We start from the raw sequence: 16633 nt of genomic DNA, 5'->3' as shown, positions 1-16633 counted from the left end.
TCTATTTTCTTTGATTATAATTTTTGATGCTCAGTGTCATTTTTGCATGCCGAGGTTACCTATAAGTATGGCAACCTTATCCTTAAACCATTTTCTTTAATATTCATTCATATTTATTTGTAAACTATTAATTTGCAATTATTACTGTATGTCACGTTGGTGATCCTAAATAAATAAAATAATATAAAACATAATAAGATAAACATCACAACTTATTAAATACGTTTACAGAAGAATTAAGTTCCCGTTTATATTCGTAACAAAAATAAACATCAAAAGAGATGTCATTTCATAATGCAATGTATAAGATTTGGCACTAACCAACTTTTCATTTGCATAATATATAAGTAAATAGACAATATGGGCTATGAGAACAAAATTAGAGACATACGCATGTCTCGTAAACTACACGACTTATCGTGTGCAAACATTTGGTAGGGTTCGTAGCTTCGTGATTACAATAATAAACTGACTCGTAATATTATGGGGCTCAATCACGCTATATTGTAATTAAAGAATCTATTCACATGTATGTATGATAACGCATGTAATTTTGCTTATGAAAATAGTATTTTACAAAGCAAATTAAACAGTATAACTTATAAATGAAATACCTATTTATCACCTGCGACTCAATAGCACTTCTTATTGTTTTTGTAATCAAGTTTAAATGGTGAGTGAGTCAGTGTGACAGGCACTAGAGACATACTTATGATTCCCAAGTGGCGCATTGGCGATGTAAGGATTGGTTAATATTTCTTAAAACCGTTACGGGTAGTGGTGACCCATTTGCCGTGTACTTATAATAAATAAAAAACATGATTCCTACGTTAACGTCACAATATGACGCTAATCCTGTTCACGGTCACGCCCTAAATACTACACGGTTTGCTTTTTATCTTATTTTTGTTATTTGTAATCTTTCTGTTAATATGCCCATATCGTAGTAATCTTTAAAATCTATTAATTTAAGCCTTGAGTACTGCTTTTTAAGTGCATGTTATATTGGTTCCCTATATATAAATAAATATATATATAAAAGCTACCTACCGACCGACAGAAAAACCAAACTAATAGGGCTAGCACTATAAAACTTTGTTAACGAGTTTCTTTTTATTCATTAGGTTAACGCTAAGGAAGGATTTTTGAAGATTTAACTCCTATGGTAGTGATAAAGGGTATGAAATTTTGTATGAAACTTATTAATATATGAAGAAAGAACTATGGTAATTAGCAATTCTGAACTCTGATGCGAGCGAAGTCGCGTGTAAAACACTTCTTCACCAGGAATGTATCCCTCAAACGTCACACATAGTTATATATAATTACACTGTAACTCGATTGACATTTCGTTTAACGCACTTCAAAAAATCAAAACCTAATCACGTGATAATAAGTATAAAACAAGAAAAGTTTTACGAGTTTTAACAGACGTGTAAGTTAAAGGAATATTCTAGTAAATAATATATATATATATATATATATATATATATATATATATATATATATATATATATATAAGTTGAATAACAAATTTTATCAACCTAAGTTTAATAATTCATCGATAAGAGGCTTTTCTGTTATAGAGCTATAAATTTAATTAATAAATAGTTAATTTAAGTTGAAATGCAATGTGAATATTATGAACTGTAATTAAATACGTGACGCTGACGTCACACGCATTAATCACTGCGCCATCGTCACAGAAATTAATAAATTATGGCTTCTATTACAATAATATTAAAGCTGACATTCGTATATAATAACCCATGACATATAATTTTCTCCGTGTTATAATTAAATTAAAATACATACCCAGTATACCAAGTCTATAATTGATAGTTACAACCACGAGACCCGCGTGGGATGCGAGGACGGTCCCATCGTATGGATTTCCAGAACTCCATTCATAACTTTCTCCGTGGACGAACACCAGAACTGGATATCTTGCTACAGCATCACGTACTCCTGCTGGAAGAAGCAAATATTTAATTAAAGTGTTTTAACGACAAAATAAGACGAATTAATTAAGAAGGGTGTTTGATTAATTTTGCGCAATAAAAAATATTGGCTCATTAATCTGACAGAATTATCTTAAAAACAGGGTAAATAATAACATCCTAAAGAGGCCTTAATTAAGAAGTTGATGTTTTTATTTACTCTTTGTGGTTAACTCAGCTTACAAATATTTTCACTGTAGGAAATATAAATTAAGATTTCAACATTACTATCGGATGTAAAATGTCTTGCCTGATTATCTATTTTGTTACATACGCTTTATTTCACAGTCTAATAACTGAAGAATAAATGGTAAGTACTTTACTTTTTGGTAGATATAATTAAAGAATTAATAATAATGTTTTCCCACACATTAATGTAAAAAAAATAATGCGAAAGATTTTAAAAACTAGACAAATACAAACAAAAATAATTATAATAAATACAAATACATCGTATAGTACGTATAAGAGACCAATCGATTGAATTAGATGGTCAACAAATGTCAGTTAAAAAAATAATATGCTGTCTATAAGTCCATAAAAAATTCCAGCCCATCTAAGATTCATATTATATTTCATTCGATTTAATAATTAATCGTCTGTTATATTATTCACTTCGAACACACTTATTATTACAAGTTTCTAAAATAATATTATCATATAAATCAATTACTACAAAACGTCAGGCGCAGTTGACATCACTTTGATGTAATTGAGATACCCCTCGCCCTGTCACTTTCTATTTACGCACATATTAAATTAAGCTTCATAGGAAAAACGTCTTAACTAACAAGGCGCGGAACGTCTTTGCGGATAAGCTAGTGACGATAAAGAGAATTACAATTTCAAAAAGTAATATCCCTAAATCACTTCGCCAATGTCCAACAATATAAAAAGAAAATGGCGGGCGTATGACGCCATTTCGTTAAATGGAAGCTTTAATAAAATGGCGTCCTGCGGCCATCATTCGCGAGTACGGTCACACTTTTTATGTTTTATCTACATTTATGTCTTCTAGCGCTTAATACTTAATCTAAGCGAACGACCAGAACATGTGCAATCAGCTTATTTTTATGAACTTATGTCATATTATTGGCTTAACTTACTTAAATGAATATATTCAGTCTTATATTAAATGTGTATAAAAATATTAGAAATATCTTTAATGTACTCATAATGAAAAAAGTCGTATGTTACTTACTTTATTTTATTAATCATATATCAATAATTGTATCTCCACATTTTTTAACCGTGTTATATTTCGAGTTATTTACTCTGTATTGTTTCACTCCGCTAGTTGAGAACCTAAGCTCTAATACATGTTATTGCACATAATGCGACCTTTTGCAATAGTGCTTGCACATTATTATCAATAAATATTTAAACATATTTATTAATTTATATATAGTAAGTAAACAGCCTGTAAATGTCCCACTGCTGGGCTAAGGCCTCCTCTTCCCTTTTTGAGGAGAATTATTAATTCATATATCACCTTAACCTATTTTCTGACATTATATTCTCATTAGCCAGCTGGAGTTCGCGATGCGATATTATCGTTTCTCATAAAAAAGGCACCCACGTAAAACAGCGAATCTTCCGTGGTTCCTGTCCGATTGTTATCTTGTCGGATTATGTGACACGAGAATTACGGAATAGCGGAGTGTTTGCTCACACTATTGTGCTCTTTAATTTTGTATTTGTAGTTAGTTGTCTTCCGTACACTAACTTCGGATCGTACATACGTAATTTATCTTGAAATTTGACATAACTTCAGTCGTATCTGTGCGATAGAGGCTATAGTGCAGTGATATGTGTAAGGAAATGTATATATAATATATATATAATATATGTAATAAAATAGATTTATAATAGGTGAAGACAATAAGAACAATAAAAGTGACAAATGAAGTATGTTTTAATTAACTAGTTTCCGCACGCGACTTTACCCGCGTAAGGGTGTTCTCTATCTATGTCCTTTTATGTACCTCTGACAACGTATATGTAAAATTTCACGATGATCAACGGTGTAGTTAAGACATAAAAGCGTAACAAATGAACAAATTTTCACTTTTATAATTTTGTAAGGATTATAAGCTTACGAAATCTATAATTTTTTGTACTTGTTATTAAAACGTGGGCTATTCTCACATCAATCTTTATACCATCAACGGAAAATTGCTTCAATCTCCTATCGACATAATTGCTCAAATATAATAAGTTATGAAACATAATAGAAGTATATTATTATAGTACGCTTAATAGGTACATTAGTAGTTTCTTAAAAAGACACAGGCATTCATAGTATTAGTATTCCTTCTAAAAAAAAATTGTTGAAGAATCTAAATTATAAACGAATAGCATTTAAACCAAAACGTATTCAAGTGCTCTTCTGTCCTGTTAACATTTCATAATACGCTCCGCGATCAAATTAAGGCTATTAAATAAATACTTCAATTAATAATTCACTGCAACATTTTACAATATAACATACATTTGATACTTTTTCATTTATAATTAAGCAAAGTAAGATTTTTTATTGAATTAATCATTTGCTTTTCAAGGTTCTAGCTTGAATATTTATTATTTTATCGGTTATGTATGTGTGTATATTATTATTATATTTCAAACCTACATCGTTATGAAAAAAAACAACATTCGAACCGACTTACATTTTTCTACTAAAGAGTTTTAACTTATTCGATAAACGCTCTATTAATAAAAAAGGAGGCAAATTAAAATATAAAATTTTATAATTTATATTTACATAATAATTATTTACATTTATGCAAATGTATATTAAGAAAAATAATAATAATGTCCTCCAGACCTATTTTGGCCACGGCGGCCAATCTCAAGAGATAGATATTATAGTGCACAAACACAGGTGCATTCTCTATTCCCTAACTATCATAATACGATGGGACGGCAATCCCACACGACCGGAAAGAGTTCAGACGCAGGACCACCCGCTTTACGTGCTTTCCGAGCTGCTACTGAGAATGTTCAAACAGAAAAACCCAATAACTTTTTATTGGCCCTGGGAATTGAACCCAGGACCTCCAGGTCTGCAGCCTTACATCAAGCCACTAGGCCAATGAGGCAGTCATATTAAGAATAGCTATAGTACAAATTATGACCAAGTAGAACGGTGGCAATAATGTTAACATTTTGTATAAATTTTCCGTTGAATAGCAATTCTGATTGCGCGAAAAATGAACCAGGCAAAATTACATGTTTTAAAAATGTATTTGAACTATTATTCCAAGATCAACATAGTGGTATAATTTGCATTGATATGTTCCGATTTTAATAGTAAGTCAGTTAGTTTAATGACGAAGCAGAAAGGACATAACATTTAGTTCGCGTGGTTGGCAGCTCATTACCTGTGAGTTTTATATTGCTTACATTATCTATTAGGTTTAAGTGAGTTTTATTAGTAACAAAAAAAAAAACAGGCAGTCATAGGGCCGATAGAAGTGATGACTTGAAACTGTTAAATATATTTGCCCAATTTCCACATCTATTGTCACTCCAAGTAATAATTCAATTCTTTTTTATTATATAGCTTTTTATTCATCAAACTACACAGCATGTTGCAAGCTTGGTACAAAATATTAATACAGCTAAATTTATATAAATAATAGTCAAAATACACTTATATTATTTGTACATACTGTTATTATTTACATAAATTTCAACCATTATTATCCTCAATAATTTCCGCAATACTTAAATTATTTGTACTTACAACGATTTCATTATATTAACATTAGCATGTCGGTGACGCGAAGCCACTATCCCCTTACTATCTAATTGTCTATCCCCTAAGATAAGCCAGCACAACTAAAGAAGTTTTTACTTCAAAAACAAAATACAAAAAAAAAACATATTACTCAAATTCCACTATCATACGAAACGCGCCCAAGAACTTTGATATCCAAAGTTATTTTATGTCAGCATACTTGGAAACAGTCATCAACGATTTTTCGTATCTGTCAAAAGCAATAATGGATGAACAATAAAACTAGATGGAACACGATTTATGTGTACAACGAAACTTGTAACACCACTCCAACTAATATCTGGACACATATTGGAAAACTAGTATAACAAATACTTTTTATACGGAACTTTAGCGGATATATTTTGCAACTATGTTTTTGTATTTTGCACGCGTATCATTAAAGTTTTAATACTTTTTGATAGAACATTTTCATTCGATGTTTTTGACATTTAATAAAATGCAAACATTACTACATTTAGGGCAAACGTAGTGTAGGACGCCCTGCAGTAAGGTGGACGCTTTGAAAAAGGTGGCAGGTACGGGATGAATGCGGGCTGCCCAAGATCGGGATGGTTGGCGTTCTATGGGGGAGGCTTTCGTCCAGCAGTGGACGGCGAAAAGCTAAAATAAATTTATGAGCATTCTTTAATTTGGTTTTAGATAAATAGATGACATCATAAGTAACTGTGTCAGGCGTTACGGTGCAAGTAGAATTTCGGTAGAATCTACATTTCAAACCGATGGTAGTTTTATATTTAATTCAATACTATATCAAGACCCTTAATATAACGCAATAAAATGAAAAATACCCTTATATAAGTCTACTTGAATAAAGAATTATTTGATTTCATAATGTTCCTAAGACTATATGGAAATTAATCTAACGTGCTATTTCACTTTGAATTTTCTATATAAACAATATGTCAAGTTGTTGACAATGTTTTATAACGAGAAGATAAATATGTTTCACTGTCATTTGAAGACTCCATGATTCTTGCCTAGATTTTAAGATAATGAATTTATAAAAATGTCAACGATGATACTTACTCTTGACGACTTAAATAAACATTTATGAAATTTTGAAGACAATTTTAATTGAAATCTTCGGCTCCTACTAAGAATTTCTTGCCAGAAAACCTAAATTTGATCATAGAACGGAATTCTGGGTCTTCAGCCTTATAAATAGAGCAAAGAGTTAGTTTGTTTTTACTTTTAGACTTACCATAACAAAGTATGAATAAATATTGCAAAAGTCATTACACGAACAAGTTCATAAAACTTGATAAAATAAACTCAGCCTAAAGCAGTAACCTTTACCGTTGTTTGTCGAAAGAGTGGCCCAATCCAAGTAATATCGATATATTATTTTTACGACTATTCTCTAACCAATAAAGAGACGGACGGTCACTATATGCGTATTTAAGAGGCTTATCTGATTATTGAAATGTGGAACAAAGTCGTTGACTATGAAAAAATGGTAATGCAAGTTTCTCTAACATATTGTATATAAAGTGTTCATAATAGGTGGTTGTGTGATACTGGAATCTTATTAGTCTATGATTACTAAGTTAATGACATTATTTCACTTGTGTTGATAATTATGTTATCTGATTTTTTAATATAAATAAGTTAAAACTCATTGATGCTTACTCAGATTAATGCTTATGATATTTAGTTATGGCTGAATCCCGAGGTCAGGACTAGTAGCAGTCCAGAGTTTGAAAGTTAGAAATGTGTTCATTCTCGTGCCTCGTGAAGCACGTAAAACCGTTGGTTCTGCACCTAAATTTCTTTCCCATCGGGTTATGAGTGTAAGGGAATAGAAATGCATCTGTCGTTTGCGCACACACTTGTCTCTATAATATGCCCTGCGCAGTCTGGCTTGGCTGTCGTGACGGATATTGGTCAGAAGGATTAATGGATTTTAGCAAAATAATAACATTTTGCTAAAATCCATTAATTTAATTACACTAAGGCATCTCGTTCAAATGTGCAATAATGCGATGAAACGTGGTCAGTACGTTGCTGCTTATATGTACGTGATAGAGGGTTTACATTAAAGTGAGATATTAAATACTGACATGCATTGAAATATTTAATGTCCATTTCTTACATAAATTAGATTGCTATTTTAATCAGAATTAAAAACTTAAGAATATTCCCTCAAATGTGAATGATTGAATTATTTTTATAATCTTAACCATAATGAGTTTAATAAATTATATTATTTAATTAATGACCAAGTGAGCTTAAAAACAGTAATTATAAGCATATTCATTATATAACAAACTTCTAGTACAAATCTCTGAAGGAAAAGTTATAACGTAACTTTTATATTTTCATACAATATCCTTTAATATATTTAAAAATATAACAGAATTAAACCTTAAATTTATCCACGCAAAGTTATGGCCAAGTATTTGTATAAGCCTGTTTCGAAAGATTAGGCGTGGGAGACATTATTAACGACACAATGAAACTCGGGGGCTTTCATTAAAATTCTTCCAATGATTTCTGCGAGAGAGGTCGAAAAATGTGTACATGTTTAGTAGTAATAAATATTTATAATTAATTCTCAATAATATACATATGTTCATATATAGTAATTAGTATAATATCATATATCGAAAGTTTGACCGCTTTGGGGCCAGACAAGAAAAATGAAAGAAGAGCAAGCTGTACGAAATGAAAATAACGACCTAAATACGTTCTTGTAACATAAGTTACTTTCGCTCAGGAATTTTTGGAATGGTGGTGCTATGCAAATTGTGTGCCTTAGTTACGTCTATCGATGAGACGAGTCAATATCACTTATTATTTTGAACTATTTATACTCCGCATCAAAGATTTTATCTGCCGGATACAGACACTGATAATGATCGCTCTTACTTATACATTCGTAAAAATCAACAACTATTGATGCTAATATATTACAAAGCCGTAATATATTAGCATTAATAGTAACAAAATACAGGTAATTCAGTAATTACTTCTTTATTTCAAGTGAAAAGAATTGAAAACATATAGGGATCCGAAGTTCGTATCTCCCATTCAAATGCGGGCCGTAACAAAAAGGAGAGCTCCGTATCTAGCAGAGGTTCAGAATTGGCAAGACTTGGTGCCTTATCGCGGCCATGATGGATCGTGAAATAAATCAAGTTTTTGTCGAGAACACGTTTTAAAGAAAACAGATAGGGGATAGAACTCGTTTTTTGCGAACTTTACAATACTTGGCAGGTATACAGATGTTTTACGATTAAACTTTCTTGATTTAATCCATCAAATATTTAAATTTAAACTTCTCGAAGTTAAACAGGCGGGGATGAAATTTTTGTTCAGTTTTTATATGGGTTTTATTTATGCACTAAGTTATAAGTTTTTGTACAGCTGCAGCTATATTCAATGTAATACGTTTGTTATATATAGACCTAAAATATATTTTTTATTTTAAAACAGGTAGATAGTCTGGCATATGGGCCACCTGATGGTAGGTGGTCACAGCTGTCCATTGGTAGTAAGAAATTATAACTATGCCTTACAGTCATCAATGCCCTATTGCAGGAACTAAGGTTAAATTAAAGTTAATTTTTTTTGTAAAAAGGGTCTTATTATTATACCCTACAATAAAAAGTCCCTCAAACACCACATTATACAAATCGAAAGGACGAATGAAAGCCGACCAAAACCTTAATACATAAAGTAATGGAAAATCAGAGTTGAAAACATCATTTACAAATCGGCAAACATACTGAATGCGTTTCCATTAATCAAGCAAAAGTCACACGAGCCAAGTAGGTCAGTAGCCAAAAGTCAATACAAAATTTACAGAGCGTAACATTATAACCACAGGCCTACCGCGAAAACTCAAATAAATTAATGGTGGTAGGACTTTTTGCAAGCTCGTCTGGGTAGATAACACACACTCATCAAATATTCTACCGCTAAACAGCAGTACTTGATATTGGTGTGCTGGTACACTTACCATCAGGTGGCCTATATGCTCGTATGCCTTCCTATACTAAAAAAAATCATGACACGTATTTGATTTTTTTGAATATCAACGGATTGTTGTTTAATTGTAGTCACACATAATTATTATATAAAAAAATATTTAACTATTTATTAATTTTTTAACTATTGTTGTTTACGATGAATAACAAATTATTTCATACAATACTATGTGTCCCTCAAGACTTTATAATTCTAAACTAATAATCTTTATTTCATGTAAAATGGATGGCTCAGTGCAAACTTGCATGTGTCTAATTTCATCGAAATTCTGCCACATGTGTATTCCACCAACCTGCATTGGAGCAGCGTGGTGGAATAAGCTCCAAACCTTCTTCTCAAAAAGGGAGAGGAGGCCTTAGCCCAGCAGTGGGACATTTACAGGCTGTTACTTACTATGTAAAAAATAAATAAAAGAAATCACGAACATGGTTGATGTGTAAATTAAATCGGATAAAATTCGAAATGTAAACACCAACGACATATGACCGCTTTATCAACGGGATTAATTTTTATTATTTTGCGGATAGACGCGGCTTCCAATCCGTGATTTGGTTTTTTAGATATAAGGGTTTGTTTTTATAGTTGATTGGTATTTTATCCGAAGGTTATTTTAATTCTAATATTAATTCTTTCTTTTAGCGAATTTTTAGTTGGTAACAATAAATTATATGGATATTTATAATAAAACTCAATTAAGTAATTAAATAACAATTAAATGTACATTTTTATATAAGTTGCTTGTATTAATATTTACAAAGGATTGGAAATTAAAATTTTTACAAATTGTCCTTGATTTGAATTGAAATTGTGGAAATACATGACGTATATATGTAAGTTACGTATATGTATTTATGTACCTGATTTTTATGTATATCTAACAAAAAGGCTTGAAAATACCATTTTCTGGTGTTTTTGTTTGATTTTTACATTGAACGTTTTTGTAGATATTTTATTCAATTCAAGGTCTTGATATACAACAAAATTGTTAAAATGTCAATTTAATTGTTAGAATTATTAATCACTTATTTTATTCATATATTCTATAATTAAAATAAAAATAAAAATTAATGATTGATTATTTATTAGTCTTGATTATTTGTGATTTAATTTACGTTTTCAGATTCATTAAATATTTTAAAAAGTTCTGCCTTCCTTATGGCATTTTTTAATCAACGCTGTAAAAACAAGAATTTGTTGGTCCCATTGCTGATCAGAGAACTCTTAGATTTCATTTCAACGTGATGTTTCTTATAATGATAAAAATAAATTAATTATTTGAGTGAATCGAGGCCTGATTTCATTACAAAATACCATTAACTTTATTGGCAAGAGTTTCTGTAAGACCTTTAAGACAATTAGGAAACCGCTGCATCGTGAAAGCATCGCTTCTGCATGATGAAGACCTCTATATAATCAAATACAAATTCATAGTTCTTGAAATAAATCACATAAACAAAAAAACAAAAACGATTTTCAAATTCCTGTCTTTATTTATTACATTTTAAATAGTTTATGAAAAAAATAACTACCTACGAAGTTTTTGCCAGATCTTTTCGTTGGAGTTTTAGTGGAGTTTTAGTTATTATGAGAAGCTTCTTAATTAACAAGATACTATATATTATTAACATTATTAAAAAATAAAATTAAAAAAAAACCTTTTTTTTTATTTGAAAACAACTTTTCTAATTTTAACTACCAATTCATATCATAACATGAAAACATCGACTTAATAATTAAAATCAATTTCTGGAAGGCATTATGCATTACGAATAATAATAGGGGAGTATGAAAAGCAAAAATGGTGGGGATCTACGACATCGCGAGTCGGTAGTCGGCTAGGCTACTATTAAGCTATTGAACCTTTGTTAAAATATACAAACAACACGCCATACTCGTCTAGACATGGGTTATTGAAAAGGCCGTTTTTGTATAAAGGGTACTGTATCTAAAGTCGTGATCATTTTCAGTCACAAGATATGGTTTTATACGGTTTTAAAGAGAATTTTTGTTCTGTTGAAGTAGACTTATTACATTTAGTACCATTTTTAAAGCCGTTCAGCTAAGGCCTGAGCTCCTTTTGAGGAGAAGATTTGGAGATATTTCCGACATTGCGTTCAAATAAACTCAGTTGATACACAAACGGAAGAAAATAATCGAAAACATAACAGTTTTCCTTCACTGCCGAGTATCAGATGAATTATAAATACTAATTTATGAATTATAGTTACCATTCCCACTGCTGGGCCTCCTCTCTCTTTGAGGAGAAGGTTTGGAGCTTATTCCACCACGCTGCTCCAATGCGAGTTGGTGGAATACAAATGTGGCAGAATTTAAGTGAAATGAGGCAAATTCAGGTTTCCTCACAATGTTGTCTTTCACCGTCAAGAACGAGACGAATTACAAACACAAATTAAGCACATGAAAATTTAGTAGTCCTTGCTCGGGTTTGAACCCACGGTCATCGGTTAAGATTCATGCGTTCTAACCATTGGACCGTCTCGGCTATAAACGGATGAATTATAATTATAATGAAGTATATGAAATCTCAATAGTATTGCCCGGGTTTCAATCTACAATCTTCATTTAAGTTTGACCTTGAACCAACTCTGCTCACAAACGATTAAATTTGCTATCTTTTAATCTCAAACATCGATATGTGCATTTCAACAAACAATATTGCTGTATTGAATAGTCGATCAATAAATATTTGATAAATGACATTTCACTATTCACCAGTCTTCTGAAAATATTTTTTCATTCCGTCGAATTCATAGCACAACGTGATCTTTTACATCAATCGAAAAAAAGTACACCGTTACAGAACGTACGTTAAAAAAAGGCAAAAATACGCGCACGTTGAAACGTATTCATGGCATTTCGACGTAATATTGGAGAACGCTAAGCGAGCTCCTATTTTTGGAAACCTTTTGTTGCTTTTATTTGGTGCATATGTGGTGTTTGTAATTGACGTATCATGCATAGTATTCGGATGATTAGTATCGATGGTTTTCTTAGAAAGGGTTTACAAGCCACAGGGATTGATTATGGAGGAGAAACACCCTTTCCTCTAGTCTCCTGGCTGGATTGAAAATTATGCTGGACTAAAAAGCAAAATCAAAAGTCAAAACCAGAGAGTCAAGCTACGTAGATTTTACATCATGTTGCAAATAACGATATAAAAGTTTATATACATTTGTGATAGAAAAAAAAATATTTTTTTAAATTATGAATGGAATATAATTGATAAAAATTGAGACTTTTGAGTTCGATTTATAAAATGTTCGTGTTATGGTTTTAGTATATAGTTCGTTAAAAATTTCTAGCATAATATTTTCTTTATATACAAGGACTATAAACGTTTTAAATACAAACTTTTGTCGGATACGTTAGTTGTAATTAGTTAATAAAATAAATGTATAATTCGATACTAAAATTCAATTAATATAGCGGTTATGCAGCTTTACCATTTTTATCAAAAATCTAATTTGCCGTCCAAAAATTATGAGAAAACACATCCGGTCCTATTTAATACCATCAAATTCTCCGATCATTCACGCTCCAATCAAATAATATGATTTTCCTCCAACGACAAAATTGCTTTGAAAATTATTTCAACTCAACGCTTTGCCCTTTTGCAATTACAAATCAGATTCCTAATAATACTTTTAGCTATATTGATTCAGACGATTAAAATACATTCAGATGATTTTTATTTGTAATTTACGTGTGTGTGCATAATTTTGTGTTACACACGCTTACCTTTATTCAAATTAATTATAAAATTAAGACCAATTAAAGAATCATGAGAATTTATTGAATATTATATACAAACATACGTACGTAACTTTCTACCTTTACCGTTATAGTATTTATTTTTTATTTAATTGGCTAATTACTGAAATACTAGTACCAATAGTCGCTTAGATATTCGGCTGTATATTTTAATTTAAAATAAGTTTAATTTAATAACATAGTTACCTTGTGCAGGAGCGTAGATATTCAAGTATAGACAATCTTCCGACTGATTCGTCAAGAATGGTAAAATTCTTTTCAAATATTCCAATCGTCCTTTAGATATTCTTTTTAGAACAGCGGTTTCATTTCTAATATCAGGCAAAACTTGAGGACAGACAGGACTAAATTCTTCAGCGATTTTGACACCAGACCATTGCGCTCCAGAAACTGGCGGCATGAATCTCAAGGAACCAACAGGTGGTGACGCATACGGGATACCTCGAAATACTTCCACTGGCTCCAGATACCTCGATTCAGGTGTTACAATGAAACCTCTGATATCACCATATTTAGTTCGTACAACTCTTGAGCTGATAAGCGGTAGATTTTTGTCTTCCATTACTGTATCGCCTCTGACAGTTTTCGTGGTCAGTGCGGGAAGCGTGATGAAGTGGACTATGATCAACATTAACATCTTTTCGCTTACTTCGTTTGAGGTAAATTATGGTGTCTGGTGCTATAAGTCTACCATTTTGCAATTTGGTCTTCCCTCGCCGGACCATTTACCGCTTTATCTGAAACAAAATGGAAATCTTTATCCCATTGAATAAATAGGATGACAATTGGATAGGAGCTTTTATATTCATTGTTAACATTACGTTTAATGAGTTTCTGTGATAACCTCTGCTCGTTCTTTAAGGTTCCCTTGTTTGAAGCATATATAGTACGCTCGTTAGCTTAATTTAGAAATCGGATTACAGAAGTGGAGGCAATGTACGGCAGACAAAATGTAACGGTTAAATTTGTTTAGCTTAAAAACATTTTAGGACTCAAAAGAATATTTAGCTCTTTGCATGCATTTCTGAAACATTCAGCCATCATGTTGCGACCCACTTTCATGTCAAATTGCTTTCGAAATCCATCGCATGTAGGTAGGTCTTGTTTCCGCGTTGCGACCTCAAAACGAAAATGTACAATTCGGAATAACATAAAACTGTCAAGAGGGGATCGAGCAAGCCGAATGAATGTTTCAAAATATTTGCCTTATGTTTTATTTAAGGTTTCTGTTTTATAAACGGAAAATATGACCACAATCTTAATTAAATAATATGTATACATATACATATATATACATATAGCGATTAAAAGTAATCAAGTCAGTTTTGTCACTAGCGATGTTTGCAAAGTCTCTGCTCAATCGGTTGGGTTGAGATGGCCTAAATATGCGATGTCACATACAATCAGATATAAACAGTACAATCAAAATAGTTTGAACACATCTTACGTTACGTTTCACATTTTCTTACCTTTGCCATTTAAGCTCTATTAAACAATATTCAATCTAAATGAAGTGAATACAAAACATTAGGTATTTGTAAATACTTCATATAGAATATCTTCTAACTAAAGTGTGGCTTTGATGCAGGTAAAAATATAACAATCACTTAATACTATTATACTCCGGGTTTGAAGGATAAGTTAATTATCTACAATTAATTACAAGGACAAGACATAATAACAGGGATACCACATTGACCTTGATGAAACAGTGTGTGTTTCTCACAGTGCTAGTCTTTATGAGCAACGGTGACTTACTTGAAATTCATATCAAACATGTCTGTTTTTGCTCACAATAATAATAAAATGTTTTGTTTGACGTATCAATATAGTTTTTATAATAACCATGTTGTAATTAAAATATATTTAAGTGATATGAAAAAGCCGAGATGGCCTAGTTGTTAGAACGCGTGAATCTTAACCGACAATCGTGGGTTCAAACCCACTGAATTTTCATGTGCTTACTTTGTGATTATAATTCATCTCGTGCTTGATGGTAAAGGAAAACATCGTGAGGAAACCTGCATGTGTCTAATTTCATTAAAATTATGCCACATGTGTATTCTACCAACCCCCATTGGAGCAGCGTGGTGGAATAAGCTCCAAACCTTCTCCTCAAAAGGGAGAGGAGGCCTTAGCCCAGCAATGGGACATTAACAGGCTGCTCCTGTACTGTACTAAGTAATATATTTATGTATCACTATAACAAGGAATTTAATTGAGGAATGTCTTTGTACTAAAGATCAATAGATATTGCCTTTGAATAGGTCTATTACAGGTATCTTTTAATTAAAGGACTTCTTAATTTCAATTATGATGTATTTAATATTAATACTGACACAATATAATATGATGCTGATGGGCAGTACCTTTTTTATAGAAAAGGTAGGCGGACGAGCATATGGACCACTTAAAGTGGTCCTCAACGCCCATATACATTGGCTTCGTAAGAAATGCGCCAATGCGCCACCAACCTTGGGAACTAAGACGCTATGTCCCTTGTGCCTGTACTTAAACTGGCTCACTCACCCGTCAAACTGGAACACAACAATACCAAGTACTACTGTTTTACGGTAAAATATCTGAAGAGTGGGTGGTACCTACCCAGACGAGCTTGCACAAAGTCCTACTAGTAAAAACTTGGTAAGGTATTCTATTATTTATTAATTTATACTTGAAGCGGGACAGTGTACAGGATGTAGATACTGCTCTTATTTAAAAAATATGTCTTGGTACATTATAAATATTTTAAAAACGTATTTTATAAAAGTATAATATAAGCCACTATAATAACGAAGCAGTCAAATATGATATCTCGGATGACAATATAATAATATTGTATAATATAGTAACATATGTGGGAGGTTGAATTTTTTGAATTATAGCAATTTGAAAATAGAATAAGAGAATGTCATAGGATATATTTCAAATAAATAACATCATAAAATAGGTACAAACGAGCTGTAATAATTTAACAATAAATATAATTGTAAATGTAAAAATGTATGAAGAATGTCTTATGATTGAAGTATATTTTTTTATATAC

General features: G+C 31.5%; 1 protein-coding gene across 1 annotated transcript in view; it reads right to left on the bottom strand.

Moving 5' to 3' along the window:
* The window catches only part of LOC126776450 (neuroligin-4, Y-linked), a 115843-nt gene that overhangs the window by 43131 nt on the left and 56079 nt on the right, over window positions 1-16633 (bottom strand). The window contains exons 2-3 of the mRNA XM_050498976.1: window positions 13774-14324; window positions 1816-1971 (exon numbers count right to left, since the gene is read on the bottom strand). Of these exons, the coding sequence (XP_050354933.1) occupies window positions 1816-1971; window positions 13774-14224 (607 nt within the window). The 5' untranslated portion in view covers window positions 14225-14324. The remainder of the gene's footprint in view (window positions 1-1815; window positions 1972-13773; window positions 14325-16633) is intronic.

This window comes from Nymphalis io, chromosome 2 (assembly GCF_905147045.1).
Source record: "Nymphalis io chromosome 2, ilAglIoxx1.1, whole genome shotgun sequence".
NCBI classification, from domain to species: Eukaryota; Metazoa; Arthropoda; class Insecta; order Lepidoptera; family Nymphalidae; genus Nymphalis; species Nymphalis io.
Note: the sequence above shows the minus strand (reverse complement) of the source record. Positions and strands in the feature narration are given on the sequence as shown.